The sequence below is a fragment of the Pinus tabuliformis genome, chromosome 2_1 (assembly GCF_031772625.1).
Source record: "Pinus tabuliformis cultivar Carrire ecotype Pingquan chromosome 2_1, CPIR1, whole genome shotgun sequence".
Classification (NCBI taxonomy): domain Eukaryota; kingdom Viridiplantae; phylum Streptophyta; class Pinopsida; order Pinales; family Pinaceae; genus Pinus; species Pinus tabuliformis.
This window is the reverse complement of record NC_142299.1, coordinates 830819930-830841608: the sequence shown is the minus strand read 5'-3', so window position 1 is coordinate 830841608 and position 21679 is coordinate 830819930. Positions and strand designations below refer to the sequence as shown.

The 21679-nt window shown below is 42.9% G+C and overlaps 1 protein-coding gene across 2 annotated transcripts in view; it reads right to left on the bottom strand.

Annotated features, from left to right (window-relative positions):
* LOC149203224 (sodium/hydrogen exchanger 2-like) overlaps nucleotides 1-21679 on the bottom strand; it is a 213195-nt gene that overhangs the window by 96298 nt on the left and 95218 nt on the right. For both annotated transcript variants that reach the window (XM_089403364.1, XM_089403365.1), the window contains exons 4-5: nucleotides 18251-18310; nucleotides 18094-18140 (exon numbers count right to left, since the gene is read on the bottom strand). In XM_089403364.1, coding sequence (XP_089259490.1) covers nucleotides 18094-18140; nucleotides 18251-18310 — 107 coding nt within the window. The remainder of the gene's footprint in view (nucleotides 1-18093; nucleotides 18141-18250; nucleotides 18311-21679) is intronic.

The following is a 21679-nucleotide window of genomic DNA, read 5'->3' as shown; positions in this document are numbered from 1 at the left end:
GGTAGACCACGTCCTCTACTTGTGACAGGGGTAGCTTGGGTCACCTCCTCCTCCTCAAGCAAACAAAAAAAAAAAAATTCCCACGATTTTTTCGGGAAAAAATCGTGGCAAAAAAAAAAATTCCGATTACTAAGCGTGATTTTCTCTTTTCATCGAAATTATCGCGATTATACGATAATATTGCGATTTTAACAACACTGCATATTAAGACTAGGTTTTGTGATCAAGGAATGAAATGAACTCCATCTCACATATAGAACATTTGTCAACAGCACTTCTAGGGTTTGCAGCTAACATATTTGTATATTTGCAGAATATGCAAATTTGAAGTATGGAAGGTCTTGAAAACCTTGAATATTGAACCATCTAGGGTTTGTAAAACCCTAGCAAAAGGTATGAACTAAGAAAACCCTATGACTAAATCATTTCCATTGTAAGAAGAAGCCCCAACTCTTGAGAATGACAGAAATGACATCATGATGATGTGAGGACAAGAATGATGAAAAGGTCCAAGACTAAGAGGGAGTTGAACTTCCTCAAAAGATAAGTACTCTCCTTGATTACTACTATTGCTATTGTCTTTGTACCTTGCTTATTTATATTTGTTATTTTATAGCCTTCTAATAAAGTTTGCAAGTTAATAATAAAAAACTATTCAAGACTTTACAACAAATGAAAGAATGGAAAGAACGTAGCAAAGCATGAAGATGGAAGAACGTGATTGCAGAAAGAAAGAGCAATGTAAAGGTTCTCCTAGTAAGAGAGAGAGGATCAAGTTAAGACGATTGCCTCAGTTAGAAGAGTTACTCCAGATTTTGAAGAAGCTTCATAATTAAAGAAGACCTCGAACTTTGAAAAGGAAGGACTCATGAAGAAATATTGACTTCAGAGGGAGATGGAAGTAAAAGTTGACATGAAGGATCTTACACTATATCGTTTAGATTCGCAGTGCTAATAATAAGTAGAGATACTACTAATGCTTGGGATCTGGTACGATTTCCTAGTAGAGTATGAAGCAAAATTTTGTTGCACTGCGGAGGCAGAAGATGTGGCAGTTGGTACAATTAGTTGTGAAGCAATTTGGCTTCATAAAATGTTTGATGGACTATTTGATGACGTGTTGGATTCGATCATGATTATCTACAAAGATTGTCAAGGACCTAGCTTTTCATAGAAGATGGAAGCGCTTGATGATTCGAGAGTATGGTGCAAATAGGAGTCGTGAAGCTACAAACAAGATCTCCACGGATGAACAGGTAATGATGTAAGGGAAGTATGAGTACTTCCGACACAAGCTTGGGCTTGTAGTTATCCCCTCCCGGGATTGAGCGGGAGTGAGTATGGACACCGTGTTCTCCACATGTGATGTATTATGGCCAGGACTAACCGTCGTAAGTCGAGTGCATAAAAGCGGATAGGGAGAATGGTGGATTGGATAAGCATCTTGGACGAACATTCTTGAGTCATTTATTATGGTTGATTGGGATTAACATCCTAAGTCGAATACATGGACTTGGTAAAGAATGGTCCGGTGGATGAACTTTTCCTTGGGATTAGGAAATGGTTCTGTGAGGACATACCTTGGTAAACCTTGGTGGGGTATGTGCCTTGAGATGCAGTGGTGTCCAAATTAATGCCCAACATTATGCTTTGATCTAGTGGAGAGATAGAGCATACTTTTCAAGGCCTTGGTAATTTGACAATGATGGTTATGATGATACTATCATCATTGATGCTTATCAATCTAGATCCTCTCTTATATGAATATTTCAAGTTGAAAATATCTTGTTGTGTCATTATGAATACCTCCCTAGTTAAGAGGGAGTGTTGAAATTGTAACTAGTTGGCCTTCATAATATAAAATTATCATTGATATATTTATTATATTTATTACATTTTGTCAAAGCATGTTCTTCATGCTTGGAGTCAAAAGAGTCAAAAAGAATTTATTTTGAGTCAAAAGAATATTTATTTGAGTCATGTCCCATTTGGACATTTGAAAGAAAAGGAAATCAATTTTTATTTTTGTGTCATAAGCCAACAAGATCTCCAAGTCGGCGTAAGGGCACCTATTTGACCCTCCTAGACAGCTATATATAAGAGTCAAGTTTGACCTCTTCGAGAAATCAATAAATATCACGTCATCTATATATTTTTGCACCTAAACAAGAAGGAGCATGGACGAAGTCAAAAGAAAGAGGAGGTCAAAGGAGAAAGAGAAATCGAAGTTTTATGCCCTTCATCAGTTCACACGTGCGAAATTTATGAGGCATTGCAGGGCCAAAATTTGGCCTCTATTGCAAGGTCGAAATTCGAAATTTTGACCAGCCTTGAAGGAGTTTGACCAATGTTGACTTTGATTTGTTGGAGGAGACTTGGAGGAGGGTTTGACTTGGAATCTTTGTGGTAGATTTGGTCTTGGATAAGCATCTTGGACGAACATTCTTCAGTCATTTATTATGGTTTATTAGGAAAGGATTAACATCCTAAGTCGAATTCATGGACTTGTGTTAAATTGGCAACTAGGGCCAAACTCCATGTGGGTCAGCTTATTTATGGCAGCTGATAATTTTATTAGATCCCTCTCGTCGAGAGGTGTAGGATTGATCCAAAGATCATCCGATTCCGATAAGTATTTATGGAGATATGAAATTATTTTGTTTATGTAATTATTACCAAGCCGACCAGCTCTTATGTAGGCTCTAGAAGCCCAACCGACGTGTCTATTCAACTTCTACGTTTTTAGTATAAATAGAAGAGAACTTGAAGACATTTTACACACATCACTTGTGATCTCTCTCCACGTGTTTGGGTTTTGTGGACACAGAAATCTAGAGGAGAATACGTTGTTCTAAAGGCTGATCTAGCCTTACCCTAGCTGCAGTCAAACAAGGCATAACCACAGTCTGATTAGAGCTCAAGTGCCCTAGCCGCAGGTCAATCAGCAGTCCTAATCTACGCAGTCTAGGAGGCTTCCATAACGCAGTAAAGGGAGGCTTTGGCAAGGCCTGAACCAGCCGTATGTGAAGGCCTAAATCCGCAGTTCCAAAGAGCCCTTATACGCTGTCCAAAGAGGCCCTTACACGCTAAACAGAGGTGCCCTAAATCTGCAGTCTATTGGGCCCTAAATCTCTGTTTTATTGGGCACAGGTAAGGGCATTTCCAGTGAAGGAAGAAGGGACGTTTTAGGTCACTCCTATGACTGTTTTGGAGTGAAAATTAACCAGCAGAAAGGCCACAATAAAGGAGACAGAATTCTGGGCTGTTTTGAATATTATGTATGGGCTGGAAACTCTGTTTCAGTAGGCCGTGGGTACAGGAAGCCATCTGTGGTAGGCCGCAGGCCCTAAGCCAACTGAAAAGGCATTGCATGGGACTGTTTGGTGGCTAGATTGAGCCCTAACCAACAGCGTGGAGGCAGAGGACTTATACAACGGAAGGACACTGTTTTTGAAGGCTGTTTGGTGACTTGGTTAAGGGCTGTTGCAGCATATGGATGCCCTAACCAGTCACAGTTAGGAACAGCAGCGAAAACAGATTGGAACATCAATTTGTGCCTTGTGTTGGATCAAGGAAGTTGACTAGTTTTGGATCAGATTGTTGGACAGCCTGTGTGAGCAAATTTGAAGGCTTGATTGGGTGATCGTAAGCCTTCATCAGTGCAGATCTGACAGTGTTGTAGCATGATGATGCAAGGGCAGCATGATGATGCATGAGCAACATGAAGTATGAAGTCATGGACAACTTGATGTATGGACAGCACAATGATCATGAGCAGCGTGATGATACAACATGATGGTGCTACACGGTCAGGTGCAGCTAATGGACAAGATGCAGAATGACGATAGGTGAAGGAGTCACCTTGGAGGATCAGTTGAAGCAGAATGTCTTCAACTGATCTCATCGTTATAGAAGATGATCTATGCTCAGATCCAGATAAGTCAAAATGTTGACTTCTGTTGTAAATGTATTATCTCTCTCTCTCTCTCTTTCTCTGCTGAACTTTGAAGATAAAAGAAGATTTGATCAAAGGGTTTCCCCACACATTGTGGGGTTTGTCCCTGGCTCGCGCCATATCTTGTGCCCTCTTGTCTTGGCTTGTCTTCTGCATATTATATTTATGTTCTATCTGCAGTTTATCGTAATGCTGATGTGATTGCTAACTGTGAAAATTTAAATAAATTGCTCTAGCATAGAACATACCAAAAACTAACATGGTATCAGAGCTGAGGTGAAGACAATGCCCAAGCAAAAGTGAAAGAGCAATCACCGAAGACAGCTGGGATAAGACAGAAGGATCAATGGGTTCTTTACACTTCACTTAGGGTGAAGTCGAAGCAGAGCATATTATTAGAATGGCGTAACAGAACTTCTGATGGTATACCTAAAGATCACTTCATTGGGAAGTTCGGATATAAGGGTGGATGGAAAGGTAGATGTCTTGGTTATGAGTTCGGCCCTTATGCGAAGGAGTGTTCGAATGACAGAGATGCAGGTCATCAAAGACACAACCAACTCTTCAAGGAAGCAATGAACCCTGGTAAGAAGAACCAAATGTTGTTTCTGATAAAGGAGTGTTATCTTGTATTGGCCCTCTCCTTCAGATTCTTTGGGAATCTGGCATATTGGTTGTAGTGCTTCAAGGCACTTCATCAGATAGAAGGGTGCACTCTCTAATTTGACAGAGATGGAAACAATCGTGGGATTACACTTGGAGCCGATGCCAACTATCCTGAAAAAGGGAATGGAAGTCAAAGGTTTTATGGTGGCATTCGTCAATGGAAAGGTACGTGTTTGAAAATTGAATTTTCGAAGATGTTTTTGAGTTCAGGGTTGTATCAGGTTGCAGGAAGTCCACTGAGGACCATGTCCATTGACTCAGCACTAGAGGTCTGTGAGTTAGATGGTGACAGAGATGCCTAAATTCAAAAGAGCATGTAGGTACATGTCTGAGATGTATCGAAGGAAAATCTTACAAGGGGTCCATTCCCCCTCATGTAACAGGTCCACAGGCTTGGAACAACCCGAGGAATTTGAGACTCATGTATACAGGTGGAAGAAAGCCCTTTATTGCTTGAAGCAAAAACACCTCGGGCGTAGTATGAGAGGATTGATAGCTGTCTAATGCAGCTGAGATTCACTAGGAGTGAAACCGATCCAAACCATTACTCGAAGGTTGTGGATGATAAACCTCTCGTACCGGCACGTATGTTTGACAAGTGCAGACCCTCTCATTTATAGGAGACAGAGGGAGTTGGATTCTGAATGTGGAAAGATAAGTTGCAAGCCTGTGACTACCTCGAGGATCTTAACAAGAAGTTATGTGGTGGTGATGTTGGACCTGATTTGGGAAATGCCTCTGAGTTTCATAAACTCTTTTGCGTTGATGTTCTTGGAGAACCTTCGTCCGGACATATTTGTTGCAGTTAGCATGGTGAGCTCATATTTGGTTGAGCCTCACTAGATTGGTGCCAAGAATCTTCTAAGATATCTTCAGGGCACAATCTCTCATGAATTGAGATACACTGCCGGAAATATGAAACCACATGATTATTCGAATGATGAGTGGGCAGGCAGTATGGAGGATCACTAGAGCACTTCTCAGTGTTGTTTCTTTTTGCAATTTGCCTCGATATCCTGGATGAGCAAGAAGCAGAAGTCGGTGACTCTGAGCACCACCAAGGCAGAGTACATTGCTGATAGTATGGCCTTCTGTGAGGCAGTCTGGTTGTTGAAGCTCTTCAGTGACCTGTTTGTACACATGATGAATTCCACTGTGATTCTCTATGACAACTAGAGGTGGGATTCGATTATTGAGGAATCTCGTATTCGACAATTGCTCCAGCAGATAGACATCAAATACTGCCTTATCTGGGATATGGTAAGTCGATGATCAAGGAGGCTCCATCGAACTGAGATGATGTACAGGACAGAGCCCCGAGGAAAGATCAAATTTGTGATTTTCCCGAACGACTTGGAGTCATCAAGAGACCTTTGTAAAAGGGTCCTGCATGTTGCATACATTGAGCTCTAGGAGCTCTAGGGGGTTTGCAGTTCTACTGGAGCAACATACGACCACAGGGTGACTCACCCTCCCCTGGTGGTGCGCACTGAAACAAGATGATTCGCTCTCTTGTGGGACAAGATGATTCGCTCTCGTGTAGCAGGATGATTAGTTCTCCTGTGAGGCATGGATTGATGTGTTCTCCATGGCGATTGTAGCAGGATTGATGTGTTCTCCTGTGAGGCCTGGATTGATGTGTTCTCCACGGCGATTGTAGCAGGATTGATGTGTTCTCCTGTGAGGTCTGGATTGATGTGTTCTCCATGGCAGCCTGGATTGATGTGTTCTCCATGGCGATTGTAGCAGGATTGATGTGTTCTCCTGTGAGGACAGGATTGATTAAGTTCTCCTGTCGAGGCTTCCTACCCATGCAGTCTGGGACTCATGGGAAGTACCTCTCATCTGATCAATGAGCAGGGAAATGAAGTTAGGGACCATAGTAATACCGATGGACGCATCGTTGTATCTACCGTACTCCCTACGCTAGGATGTCCTCCATTGATCTGGGATCAATGATACTGGTCTGGGACCAGTGGTAGGAGTTGTACATGCTATGACGCTGACTTCGGGTCGGCTGAGACTGGTCTGGGACCAGTGGTACATACTCCGAGACTGACTTCGTGTCAGTGCAGTACTGGTCTGGGACCAGTGAGAGTGGTACATACTATGACACTGACTTCGGGTCGGTTGAGACTGGTCTGGGACCAGTGGTACACTCTCTGAGACTGCGATACTGGTCTGGGACCAGTGGTAGGAGTGGTACTTACTATGACGCTGACTTCAGGTCAGTTGAGACTGGTCTGGGACTAGTGGTATGCACTCTGAGTCTGACTTCGGGTCAGTGGAGAATGGTATGAGACATTCTCGATCAATTCTTCTTCTTCATAGTTCAGCGGAGATGAGCAGAGCAGAGCAAAGCTAGCAGAGCTGAGTTGAGCCAAGCAGAGCAAAGCCAGCAGAGCTGAGCAGAGTAGAGCAGAGCCAACAGAGCTGAGCAGAGCTAGGTAGAGCAGTGCAGGGCACTGATGGCAGAGATGGTACAGTCAGACTTATGGATCAATGGATGGAGTTCTTCCTAGTTGAGAGGGAGTGTTAAATTGGCAACTAGGGCCAAACTCCATGTGGGTCAGCTTATTTATGGCAGCTGATAATTTTATTGGATCCCTCTCGTCGAGAGGTGTAGGATTGATCCAAAGATCATCCGATTCCGATAAGTATTTATGGAGATATGAAATTATTTTGTTTATGTAATTATTACCAAGCCGACCAGCTCTTATGTAGGCTCTAGAAGCCCAACCGACGTGTCTATTCAACCTCTAAGTTTTTAGTATAAATAGAAGAGAACTTGAAGACATTTTACACACATCTCTTGTGATCTCTCTCCACGTGTTTGGGTTTTGTGGACAGAGAGATCTAGAGGAGAATACGTTGTTCTAAAGGCTGATCTAGCCTTACCCTAGCTGCAGTCAAACAAGGCATAACCGCAGTCTGATTAGAGCTCAAGTGCCCTAGCCGCAGGTCAATCAGCAGTCCTAATCTACGCAGTCTAGGAGGCTTCCATAACGCAGTAAAGGGAGGCTTTGGCAAGGCCTGAACCAGCCGTATGTGAAGGCCTAAATCCGCAGTTCTAAAGAGCCCTTATACGCTGTCCAAAGAGGCCCTTACACGCTAAACAGAGGTGCCCTAAATCTGCAGTCTATTGGGCCCTAAATCTCTGTTTTATTGGGCACAGGTAAGGGCATTTCCAGTGAAGGAAGAAGGGACGTTTTAGGTCACTCCTATGACTGTTTTGGAGTGAAAATTAACCAGCAGAAAGGCCACAATAAAGGAGACAGAATTCTGGGCTGTTTTGAATATTATGTATGGGCTGGAAACTCTGTTTCAGTAGGCCGTGGGTACAGGAAGCCATCTGTGGTAGGCCGCAGGCCCTAAGCCCACTGAAAAGGCATTGCATGGGACTGTTTGGTGGCTAGATTGAGCCCTAATCAACAGCGTGGAGGCAGAGGACTTATACAAGGGTAGGACACTGTTTTTGAAGGCTGTTTGGTGACTTGGTTAAGGGCTGTTGCAGCATATGGATGCCCTAACCAGTCACAGTTAGGAACAGCAGCGAAAACAGATTGGAACATCAATTTGTGCCTTGTGTTGGATCAAGGAAGTTGACTAGTTTTGGATCAGATTGTTGGACAGCCTGTGGGAGCAAATTTGAAGGCTTGATTGGGTGATCGTAAGCCTTCATCAGTGCAGATCTGACAGTGTTGTAGCATGATGATGCAAGGGCAGCATGATGATGCATGAGCAGCATGAAGTATGAAGTCATGGACAACTTGATGTATGGACAGCACAGTGATCATGAGCAGCATGATGATACAACATGATGGTGCTACACGGTCAGGTGCAGCAAATGGACAAGATGCAGAATGATGATAGGTGAAGGAGTCACCTTGGAGGATCAGTTGAAGCAGAATGTCTTCAACTGATCTCATCGTTATAGAAGATGATCTATGCTCAGATCCAGATAAGTCAAAATGTTGACTTCTGTTGTAAATGTATTATCTCTCTCTCTCTCTCTTTCTCTGCTGAACTTTGAAGATAAAAGAAGATTTGATCAAAGGGTTTCCCCACACATTGTGGGGTTTGTCCCTGGCTCGCGCCATATCTTGTGTCCTCTTGTCTTGGCTTGTCTTCTGCATATTATATTTATGTTCTATCTGCAGTTTATCGTAATGCTGATGTGATTGCTAACTGTGAAAATTTAAATAAATTGCTCTAGCATAGAACATACCAAAAATTAACAACTTGGTAAAGAATGGTCCGGTGGACGAACTTTTCCTTGGGATTAGGAAATGGTCCTGTGAGGACATACCTTGGTGAACCTAGGTGGGGTATGTGCCTAGAGAGGCGGTCGTGTCCAATTTAATGCCGCACAGCATTGTGCTCTGATCTAGTTAAGAGATAGAGCGTACTTTTCAAGGCCTTGGTAGTTTGACAATGATAGTTATGATGATGTTATCATCATTGATGCTTATCAATCTAGATCCTCTCTTATATGAATATTTCAACTTGAAAATATCTTGTTGTGTCATTATGAATACCTCCCTAGTTAAGAGGGAGCGTTGAAATTGTAAGTAGTCGGTCTTCATAATATAAAATTGTCATTGATGTATTTATTTTATTTATCACATTTTGTCAAAGCATGTTCTTTATGCTTGGAGTCAAAAGAGTCAAAAAGAATTCATTTTGAGTCAAAAAAATATTTATTTGAGTCATGTCCCATTTGGACATTTGAAAGAAAAAGAAATCAATTTTTATTTTTGTGTCACAAGCCAACAAGATCTCCAAGTCGGCCCTCCTTGGAAAAGTCGGTGTAAGGGCACCTATTTGACCCTCCTAGACAGCTATATATAAGAGTCAAGTTCGACCTCTTGGAGAAATCAATCAATATCACATCATCTATCTATTTTTGCACCTAAACAAGGAGCAAGGACGAAGTCAAAAGAGAGAGGAGGAGGTCAAAGGAGAAAGAGAAATCGAAGTTTTCTGCCCTACATTAGTTCACACATGCGAAATTTTTTAGGCATTGCAGGGCCGAAAATTGGCCTCTATTGCAAGGTCAAAATTTCAAAAGTTTGACCAGCCTTGAAGGAGTTTGACCAATGTTGACTTCGATTTGTTGGAGGAGACTTGGAGGAGGGCTTGACTTGGAATCTTTGTGGCAGACTTGGTCTTGGTCTTGGATATCTCATTTTGATCTGATTCTATAAGAGAAGGATTGTTGGGTTTCCCCCTTGTGGGGTTTTTCCCTGGCTAGTAGTCTAATTTTGGTATGTCTTGTTTCTTTATATTTCCCTGAAGAATTGAACATCTGTAATTGCTTGATGAAGAAGACATAATAAGAAAAGAAGAAATCTAACATTCACAAATAATTATCAAGAAGATAAATCAAGCCTAATCTACACTATACTTGGTTTCTCAACAAAGCCTAGGGTTAGGGCTAGGTTTTTATGTGGAAAATTGCTAAAAAGTAATTTATGTTTGGTGTTTAATTGCTCTTGAAGTAGGAATCCATTAATAAATTACAAGAAAAGCAAAATCTAGCATCACTGCATGCCAGACCTTACCTTTTAGGGCTGATGTCATCATTTATTTGTTGTTTATGCATGTTTTAGCTATAAAATTCCATTGAAAACCCTAAAACCTTGGTATTTATTTGAAGGCCTTACCTCCTTTGTTGATTATTCATTGAAAGGCCTTTTCCTAAGGCTGTTATATCGCATTGTGTACCCTATCATTGAAAACCAGCAAAACCCTAACTTATACAACCATCAATTTGATATAGAAATAGAGCACTTAAACTCTGGCATATAACATCTAGGCCTCCTAAGCTCCACCAGTACTGTATCCCATTTTATAGACCTCGTCAGTCACCTTGAGCCATAATCATTGAATATCCTTTAGGTGAATTTAAGGAAGCCTCACTTATCGTCAAATACCCAAAAAGAGCACGAGAAAGGTTGGTGAGATAACAGTGGCAACCCTTTCTCTTGTTGCCATAAGATTTGGTTCTACCTAGTAGGGCTTTGCACTAGGCCTACTAGATACAAGAACCACAAGTGAATAATGAGTTGCGTCACCTTATTATCTCAAAAGCTTTCGTTCAATGATTGTATTGTTCAAGCTAACAACTTGACTATGCACATCAGAGAGCCTATTAAGGCAAGCATGCCATAGAACCCAGCTAAACTAAGCAGTAAAATTTAGTGAGTATCCTTTTATGTTTCAAGAAAATTTTATTTCTAAGTTTTCCGCAATAGGAAGGCTTCATGGGTGAGGACACTACATTTACCTTGTGCGTCTTTTGAATATTCTGGTTAACTTGCCTCATCCTCATAATTTGAATGCAAAGTCCCACTCAACTAACATCATCTTTGCACTCAGTTCCCATTTTAGAAATTTGGATAAAACATTAAATTGTCATGCCCCTTCTAAAACACATTTGTAACAGGGTTCTGCTACACAATTTTGCACAATTTTAGCAAAGGAAGAGAACCCATCATTTTTGACTTAGGGACTTAGGAGGCAATTCGACTTAATTTGGTTGCTAGTGGAATGTGGGGGCCACCCACATGGGAATTTGAATTGGCCCATTCGAATAGCTTGGAGGGAAAGTCGAATAGGTGGATGGAAGGGCCCACATGAGGCAAGGGAGGCCTGAGCAGTTATAAGGAGGGAGCAACTCTCATTTTGGGATTCATTCATACATCTTGCAAACAAAATCACTTGACTGTTCACTCTGCTATTTAGCTGAGTCAACCAGCTGTTTAGACACGAATCTCTCAAGTGGGAGATTCAACCTCTACTGTGGGGGACCATTCGTGCCCACCCTAGAGAGGCAGTTCTACAAGGATTTCAGGAGTTCCGGCGTAGTGACATAGCACCACCAACTAGCGCAGAGCAAGGAGTGTGTATTTTTGGGCAGCCAGGAAACACGCAGAGGGAGATTGAGGCAAGCAGAGATCTGATTGCTTGTCCAGGAGTTGGGGAGTTGAGGTAGCAGCATTAGACCAGCATTCTTCCTTGGTTTTACAGCCAGCATTCCAGCAATTCGAACTGCTTGGCTGGGGGACAATGTAGAGGCCACACAGCAGATTTTCGTGCAGCTGATTTGGGCCAAGAGATTATCCGGGGAGTTAGGGATTGGATAGCACAGGTGAACTCAACATTTTGGAGAATTTTTCAGGTGGATTTACAGGCAGTTTCCAGCAAGTCGAAATTGGCAACTAGAGCTGAGGTCACAGCTCCAAGGGGGTCAAAAATCAGAAGTCCAAACCAACCGAAATCCTTTCTAGGTTTTTCTGGGTTTTTGACAAGGATCCCAAATATAAAGTTTTGTAATTTTTTGAGCACCGAAGGTGGGGTTTTAAGCCGTATCTTTGCAGCAGATAGTGTAGAATTGTTGGCGATTGAATAGTGCCTTTCGAGGTTGATTGTGGGAAGTCCAAATTAGGCCAAACCATTTCTGGGATTTTGTTGGTTTTGGCCAAGGAGTCCGAGGTTAAAAGCATATAAATTTCTGGGCAGTTTCATTGCACCTTCCATCCATTTGAACTTCAGTAGAGCAACAATTTCTGGGTGGCACAGTGCAGATTGGTGCAGCAGCTGGGCAGCCTTCAGCTCAGTCATTTTCCTACCTAGGTTTGGTCCTGCTTGTCCTTTCAAACAAGCCCAGGTGCACCATTCCATCATCTATTGTATTTGACTTGCAAAAATATAATAAAATGGCTCAGGAGTTCTCCATTTGCAGCTTTTATATGGGCATTCGCTGAATATTTCGTTTTTGTAATTTGTTGCATGTATTATTTGCTTGTTATCACTTATATTCCTATTAAGGATCATTACATTGGTATCAGAGCATGATCTTGGCCCAACTGTGGGAAATTAGCCAAAAGATCATGGAAGCTTTGGGTATGAGTGCACAGTGATGGGTGAAACCGGAGACAAACCCATGGCTCAAGGGAAATCTAGTATGCAGAAATTCTAGGGTAGAATTCATTGGGACGATGAGAGGTTGGCCCAGTTGAGGAGGGTGACAGACCAAACCCATCCTCACCCTTACAACAAAGACGTTAGAGGTGAGCAGGCTGTGGGGGTGCAACCATCTACATCGTGTGGGGAAAGTCGACCAGATCAAGGCACCAGATCTCCTGAAAAGGAGAAGACAGGACAAAGACGGTTAGAGGGTGAGACCAGGGGGCGCTTTTGCTGGTGGAGACCTGGCTTTAGATATCAGGACCCTGAGGAGGAGGTTAAGCATGATGCTGAGAACCCATAAGATGGTAAGGAGCACATCGATATACCCAGTGTGGCATAAGATTCACTTTTATTAGAGACCTCTTTGATAGCCCCAGTTGACACCTTAGTGCAGAAGATAGAGCCTACACACATAGAGCCATTTGTTGACGCAGAGCCACCCATGGACGAGATGCCAACAGTGGTTGAGGTATCTGGAGTTGTGACCGAGTTTACAGGTGATAGATGCCCACAGCAGTTCCACCAGTTTCATGCCAACCTTCTAGCATCAAAAAGGAAGGTCGCATTAGTGCGTGAAACTATTCTGCAGCAGAACAAGGAGCTGGAGGGCATGAGAGTGGCTTGTGTCGAGTCCACGACCAAATTGACTCACGTTGGGGAGCTGTTGGATTCCCTACTGATGCAACTAGAGTGCATATTAGAGCGTGAGAGGAGCCCTCTTCGGGCATACATAGACAGGGCTGGCAGCACTATTAGGTTACCTTGGCCCATTGGACGGAGAGAGATATAGCTACCTACTCAGATTGTATGTATTGACAAGGATAGCAAGATGAGACGACCCGAATTGCATAGGGTGCAACACTTGCATGCTGGGGTTGTTCTATGTGCGGGACTTCATGCATTCGATCCTTCTCTTGGGGTTGGGTGGTGAGAGATTCTGAGTTGGTACCCAGTGGAGTGGACTATGGAGATGGTAGTGGACCCAGGTGGAGCGCAGCAGGAGTTTCAGGCACTGGGGATGTTGGAAGCCCCGACTGGCATTGGAATCTAGGAGGTATTACCTATCATTTCCCAAGTATACTAGTTGACTACGACCTTGACGGTATAGTTGACCTAGCAGTCGAGCGTGCACCTCCACTAGGAGAGTTTCGGTCAGCGCCAATGGCCAACCAGTTTTTGGGGAGACTCCTTGGGTTGTCTTGGTACGACAATTGTACACGGGGTCTCAGGATGATCAGTGTACTCTAGCAGGAGTTTGTCGGAGGAGGTGGCATTGGCAGGCCACTAGACAGTGCCTTGTATGGAGCTAGGGATTACTCGCATTTGCGTGAGACACAGAGGAGCAGAGCAGTGGTGGCATCGCTGCTAACACCTGAGGAGGTTCACTACTTGGATCCCTTAGGGAGGACTTGGAGTGGAGGTCCCCTCATCAGAGAGCATGGTGATGCGATAGTGGAGGTGATGATCCAGGTTGGATGCAGGCTGACGCATATGGACACAGCTTTAGGCCATCTCATTCAGGGATGGGTAGGAACATCTAGCGTGGAGAAGTGGTCTGCAGATGGGCATGGAGACACATGGGGGTGTGTCGTAGTATCTTTAACTGCGCTATGGAGTGGGAGTGCCTCACATCACATTGAGTACATGCGAGGAGTGATAGGTACCGTGACACAGTCAGGACAGGATGGTACAGGATGGCATAGCCATAGCCGAGGGTATCAAGTGGTGTACAGGGGTAGGCCGCAATGTACAATGGCATGTCCAGGAGTACTGGGATGATCGGTGGTATGCAGGGGTGTATAGTACTACACAGCAAGGTCTTGGAGTGTTGCCTCCAGGGAGACCCTTGGACGGAAACACCAGGCATACCTTTGGGCGTAGTTCACCCAGGATCGACGGGGACACAGATGAGCGATACTTGATGGTATCCGCGGGGACTCACACACTTGACCCTCTTCTACATCCCTCCCGGGTGTAGTCGATTTTGCTGTCGACTTTCTGCACTCTGGGCATGAGCAACGGGGGACGAGGAGCTCACCCGAGATATTTGGGTGACACTCAACGCACTAGGGGGGAGACTTTTCAACAGTGGCATTGGATTGGTGCGTCAGTTGACAGCCATAGGTTGGGGAATGAGGTGATCATCTACAGGGGTGGCATATCATTCATCACCGAGCCTACGTCTAGGGAGCTAGTCCTGAGGGAGACATGTGTCACTCTTTTCTCAGGGCATGTCGAGACCAAGCATGAGCAGAGGATAGTGGGTACGGCTGAGGTAGTTTCCCAATATGTGTCCGGGCTCCAGACCTTATATTGGCACATTATCAAGAGGGCGGATGGCAAACCCAAGGGAGATGGTTGGCAGGGACAGGAAGGATCCACATACCCTGAGTCGATTACAAGTAGATACCCATCTTTTGGTTGCATTCAGTGGGTAGCTCTTTGGCACACGTGGCTTCCAACATCATCGGTACTACACAGTGGCAGGCACAAGGCAAATTAGCATGCATCAGATTAGACCACAATATATGGAGCCTATATAGAGGTTACATGCAAGGACTAGAGACGAGGGCCAGAGGGATTCCATCGGTTGTCAAGGCTATGCCACAATAGGTCTGCCTATGGGATGCAAGGACTCAGTTGATCGATAGATCACTCGTGATGAGCAGAGTCGTGGCAGAGAGTGATATATTTTGCTCTTGGGATGACACATAGGGGGTTCACACAGGGTTTCATCATATGGGGAGGCATACATTCTTTATTGTTGCACAGGTTCAGAGTTAGATTTGGATGGGTAGACCTTGGTGCCATGGAGATGCCCAGGCAGGATGTGTCTCGACTCTCGCCTCTTTCAGTATTCCACCATTGAGTTCCAGGAGAGGAGGATACTATCTACACATGATGGGGAATATGACATAGTCAGAGTAGCGCAGCGTCAACATGGTGGCACCACTCTGGGACTAGCAGGGAATTGGGGTGTCACAGCTTTTCACAACTCAATAACCTTTAGGGATGCGTCGGCTACTACAAGGGGAGATCATACAAATCTTCCATTGGGCTTTAGCAAGTCACTAATAGAGCAAGGGACTTCTAGTGCTTGCACCAGGCAGGATAGTGAGTGGAGTGAGGGGAGCTTCATGTTGGACAGGATGGCCAGTGATCCTGGTATTGAATGATTCTTTCATATCACAACAGTGTTGAGGTCAAGGATGATTTAGTGGCATGTCTGGGACCTTGGCACATGTTCCAGTGACAGTGGGGAGCAACAGTTAGAGAGGATGCTCATTCAGGCATTGTTTTAGTACAAGCGATTTTTGGAGCGTTGGAAGAACTTGCCGAATGAGGATGCCACCTGGGAGGGCGAGCACATATTGGAGCACCCGTCTTTGAGGTTGTTTGAGGGCAAGCAACATCTGGGAGGGGAGGACTGTCATGTACCTTGTAAAACACATTTGTAACAGGGTGTTGCTACACAATTTTGCACAATTTTGGCTAAAGAAGAGAACCCATCATTTTCGACTTAGGGACTTAGGGGGCAATTTGACTTGATTTGGTTGCTAGTGGAATGTGGGGGCCACCCACATGGTAATTCGAATTGGCCCATTCGAATAGCTTGGAGGGAACGTCAAATAGGTGGATGGAAGGGCCCACATGAGGCAAGGGAGGCTCAAGTAGTTATAGGGAGGGAGCAACTCTCGTTTTGGAATTCATTCATACATCTTGCAAACAAAATCACTTGACTGTTCACTCTATTGTTTAGCTGAGTCAACCGACTGTTTAACCATGAATCTCTCAAGCCGGAGATTCAACCTCTACTTCAGGGGACCATTCCTACCCGCCCTAGAGAGGCAGTTCTACCAGGATTTCAGGAGTTCCGGCACAATGACATAGCACCACCAACCAGCACAGAGCAAGGAGTGCATATTTCTGGGCAACCAGGAAACATGCGGAGGGAGATTGAGGCAAGCAGAGATCTGATTGCTTGTCCAAGAGTTGGGGCGTTGAGGTAGTAGCATTAGACCAGCATTCTTCCTTGGTTTTACAGCCAGCATTCCAGCAATTCCAACTGTTGGGCTGGGGGACAATGTAGAGGCCACACAGCAGATTTTCATGGTACTTTGGAGCACCTGAGTTGGGCCAAGAGATCATCTGGGGAGTTAGGGATTGGATAGCACGGGTGAACTCAGCGTTTTGGAGAAGTTTTCAGGTGGATTTACAAGCAGTTTCCAGCGAATCGAAATTGGCAGCTAGGGCTGAGGTGAGGCTCCAAGGGGGTCAAAAATCAGAAGTCTAAACCATTCGAAATTCTTTCTGGGTTTTTCTGGGTTTTCGACAAGGATCCCAAATATAAAGTTTTGAAATTTTCTGAACACCGGAGGTGGGGTTTTAAGCCATATCTTTGCAGCAGCTAGTGTAGAATTGCTGGGGATTGAATAGTACCTTTCGAGGTTGATTTTGGGAAGTCCAAATCGGGCCAAACCATTTCTGGGTTTTTGTGGGTTTTGGCCAAGGAGTCCGGGTTAAAAGCATATAAATTTCTGGGCAGTTTCATTGCACCTTCCATCCATTTGAACTTTAGTAGAGCAACAATTTCTGGGCAGCGTAGTGCAGATTGGTGCAGCAACTGGGCAGCCTTCAGCTCAACCATTTTCCTACCTAGGTTTGGTCCTGCTTGTCCAGCGTAGTGCAGATTGGTGCAGCCACTGGGCAGCCTTCAGCTCAGCCATTTTCCTACCTGGATTTGGTCCTGCTTGTCCTTTCAGAGAAGCCCAGGTGCACCATTCCATCATCTATTGTATTTGACTTGCAAAAATATAATAAAATGGCTCAGGAATTCTCCGTTTGCAGCTTTTATACGGGTGTTTGCTGAATATTTCGTTTTTGTAATTTGTTGCATGTATTATTTGCTTGTTATCACTTATATTCCTATTAAGGATCATTACATAAATGGAAATCTTCAATTCTTTAAGTGTTCCGTAGTTACAATATTTACATGAGTTAAAATTTGGGGTTTATCATTCCCAATCTTTATACAATACCTCAGTTCCAAATTTTGAGGTATTAAGAAGACTCTCAAACCCACCACTTTTTTCTGTTATATAAACAAATTATATCAAAAAATAAAACGAAAAATTAAGCCCCACTCCAACTCAGGATACTCGTTTTTAGTTGTAACTGTCATCAACTGACATGGATCCTATTTTATAATTAGAGAACACAAAAATCAGAGACAGGAAGAAGAGAACGTAAAGGAGAAGCATGGAGGGAAAAATGGCTAAGCAAATGGGGGAATGTATGGTTTATCCAAGCCCTCCAAATGTATCAAGCATTTTTATTCTTTAAAAACCTGTCATTTTTAATCCTTCCTTCAAATTTTCTAATTTCAATTGTACCTTTTGTTGAAATAAAAAGAAACATTTTCCTTTTGCCTGAGCAAGTTGTTCTTTCTATTTACAAAGAGTGCCACAATGATTCAAACTACTCTCTTCTAAACTGACCTGAAGAGTGCAAACTGAGTCTGTTGCAGAGAAAATAGTTCCAATGGCTGCACATATAAATGATAGATTGGATTACATGACAATTTAAGTCAGGACCAGCATAAACTAAATCTTGCTATTGACAAAATAAGGAAAGCATTTAACTTTCTGAACTCACCAAGGTAATCGCCTATTTCAAAGGGTCCAATATCAAATTTCTTGAACAGCAGCATTGCACCTGGCCATGAATGACAAAAAGATAGAGAAACTGAAAAACCTCTCCGAAAGTTGTATATCTTATTGAACTTGAAAAGATCAAATCATGGTAATCAAACTGTATTTTCTTAAACACGAAGAAATTTTACCTACATTTACTTTTAACTTATAAATGGTTGTAGAAAATTGAAATAATTTGACTCAAGATTACACTGGAAATAAACAAAGAAAATTCTAAAAATTGGAAGAAATTTCACTTACCATTTACACTAAAAGGTGCACTCCACAACTATATCAAAAATTAAAAATTGGAAGTTTTAACCCTTTGTTTGAATATGTTGTGTCATGATTTTGACAAAGAGAGATCATTATTTTGGAGTAGGCTATATTGCTTTCAAATAAGGCTCTTTAAGATGTTCAAATAAATACTTAAAATGACAATCCTCTCAATGAACTATTTATACCATAAGAAAAACAGATAAATGATCTCATCAAGAGAATGCCATACCATCCAACAGGACAAAATGTTTAATCAAAATTGACCCTACTTGTAACTGTCAAATCACCTACAGCTTTGCCAAAAATCACAAGTGACCACCCAAATATATAATCAGATAGCAAAGGCTGTCCATCTTATAGTGTTCTCATCCTAAAATTTGAGAACTGATTTCATCAACAATAATCATGTCATATATGTTGAATGGTGTTGTCATTGATGCCAACATTAGTTAATGAACGCTCTTATATTTGTTTGGATTACATCAAGTTGGAAGCTCCATAAAAGGATGTTTGGAAACCCTAGCTCTAGGGTTTGGATTCCCTAGGTGATGAATGTAGCCCGCATTTGTTGTTAGTGTTTGAAGAAGCAAATCACGGAATTTGCATTAGAGATCGTCGCCATTGGATTCTCCTTGTTGAGCTGATTCTGATGTTATGTGGCACGCCACGTGGCTCTTCACGGTTTGAGAGATATTCCAGTTTGAAGATGAAGAACCCAATTTGTGGGCAAAAACCCCATGAGGTGGTGATGTGGCAGCTTCTCCTTGGTCAAGTCAAAAGTTCATTTTATAAGGCCACCCACTATGGACTAAAATAGTTCTCCCCATGGCATAATACCACTCATGAACTAAGAAACCAGATTCGTCCTTGCCCCCCCTTTTGTCCCAAATCCTACGAATCGAACACGATTCTCTAGGACACGTGTCTGATTCTCACGTTCGTGTCCTAGAACGTGGGATTCTCGTGTCCAGCATGTCTTGGAGTACACCCATCTATCATTGTTGAATATTGTAGGATACACGGTTTGCCTCTTCATTCATCATGTTAAAGAGGTTGAAGGAGGTCAAGACCGCTCTTGGGGCCATGGTTATTTCAAAGTTTTGGTCTTTTTGGAGAAAGACAGATCAAGCAGCCTCAAAAAGAGTCAAGGACACAGTGTTAAATGATGCTTGGTGGGAGAGGATAGATCTCACTATTAAGATCATGGACCCTATCATTGCTTTGCTATGATTTACAGATACAGACCAACACATCCTAGGAGAAGTTTATGAGGGATGGGATTCCATGATTGAGTCCGTGAGGACCATTATTTTACAAAGTGAGAGCCCTGAGTATGAGACATCATCAGAGGCCCCCTTCACCACCATTCAAGATATTCTTATCAGCATATGAGACAAGAATTGCACACCTTTGCATTGTTTGGATTACCAATTGAACCCAAAATACTATAGCCATGAGTCGCTGAATGGTGGACCTTACTGCAAATTCCCTCCTCACATGGATGGTGAAATTTCACAGGGGAGGAAGGATGCTTTGAGGCTAATATTTTAGGATAGAGCATCCCTTGATGAGGTGGAGGATGCCTTTGCAAAGTTTTCCACTGGCACTGGGCGATTTGCAAGCTATGATGTGATTAGGGGCAGGGCGCTAAGAAGCCCTATTCTTGGTAGGCAACTCATGGGGCAACAAGCCCTCCCCCACAGCAGTTAGCCATGAGGCTCCTCTCTCAGGTGACTTCATCCTCTTGTTGCGAGAGGGATTGGAGCACATATAGGAATTTGTGTAGTGTCAAAAAGAGCAGGCTTGAGCAGTCCAGGGCGGAGACAATGGTGTATGTGCACACCAACCTTCGTCTTTGTCAGGCCAGGTAGTAACTCCATAAAGCAAAAACTGATTCGTATTATTCATTCAATCAGGTAGGTCTGTTATATACATGAGGGAGAGCTTGTTCAGTTCATCTCCCGATGACTGTTCACATTTCTCATTTATTTATTTACATATATTTACCCAATCACAAGGATTAGGTGTCAACATTCCCCCCCTTAATCTGAAGGGATGTTGGTGAGTCCAAGCATCATTCTGAATCGTTCAAGCTTTTCTCTTCCAAGCGCTTTGGTGAAGATGTCTGCAATTTGCTCATTTGTGGAACAATGACGGAGATGGATTGTTTTGGCCTCAACATGATGTCGAATCAGATGATATTTAGTATTGATGTGCTTCGTTCAATCATGGAACTTTGGGTTCTTGGCCAACTTTATTGCAGAGGTATTGTCAATCATGACTGGTGTTGATTGTACTTGTTTTACCTGCAAATCTTCAAGAATTTTCCTGAGCCACACAATTTCTTTTGTTGCTTCAGCTACTGCCATGTATTCTGCTTCTGTTGTGGAATCTGTTGGAACTGATTGTTTACGTGATCTCCAGGAGACAGCTCCTAATCCAAGACTCATAGCATACCCTGAAGTAGATACTCCAGTTTCTTTGTCTCCATCGAAGTCTGAATCAGAGTATCCAATCAAGCTAAAGTCGTCCACCTGCGTATACTTGATTCCAAAGTCTTGAGTTCCCTTCAAGTACCTTAGAACCTTTTTTGCAGCAGACCAATGTCCCTCACAAGGCTTTTGCATAAACCTGGAGAGGATTTCAACAGCAAATGAAATGTCTAGTCTAGTAATAGTTAGGTAGTTGAGACTTCCTACAAGCTGTCTATACTTTGTTGCATCCTCAAATTCCTTTCCTTCAATAGATGTGAGCTTTAAGTTTTGTTCCATTGGAGTAGTAAGAGGATTGCACTCTGTCATGCCAAACATGTTCAACAAATCTCCAATGTATTTCTTTTGAGAAAGAAATATGGACTTTGGATGTTGGGTTACTTCAATGCCAAGATAGTAATGAACATAGCCCAAATCGGTCATTTCAAAACTTTTCCCCAATTCCTTCTTTATGGATGCAATGTAGCTTTCATTGTTCCCTGTCATTAAAAGATCATCTACATATACCACAAGATATACAACTGTTTTGCCAACTTTCTTGACAAATAAAGTTGCATCATCAAGATCAAAATGTTTGAAATTGAGTTTCAGAAGATGCTCAGTTAGTTTTTCATACCAGG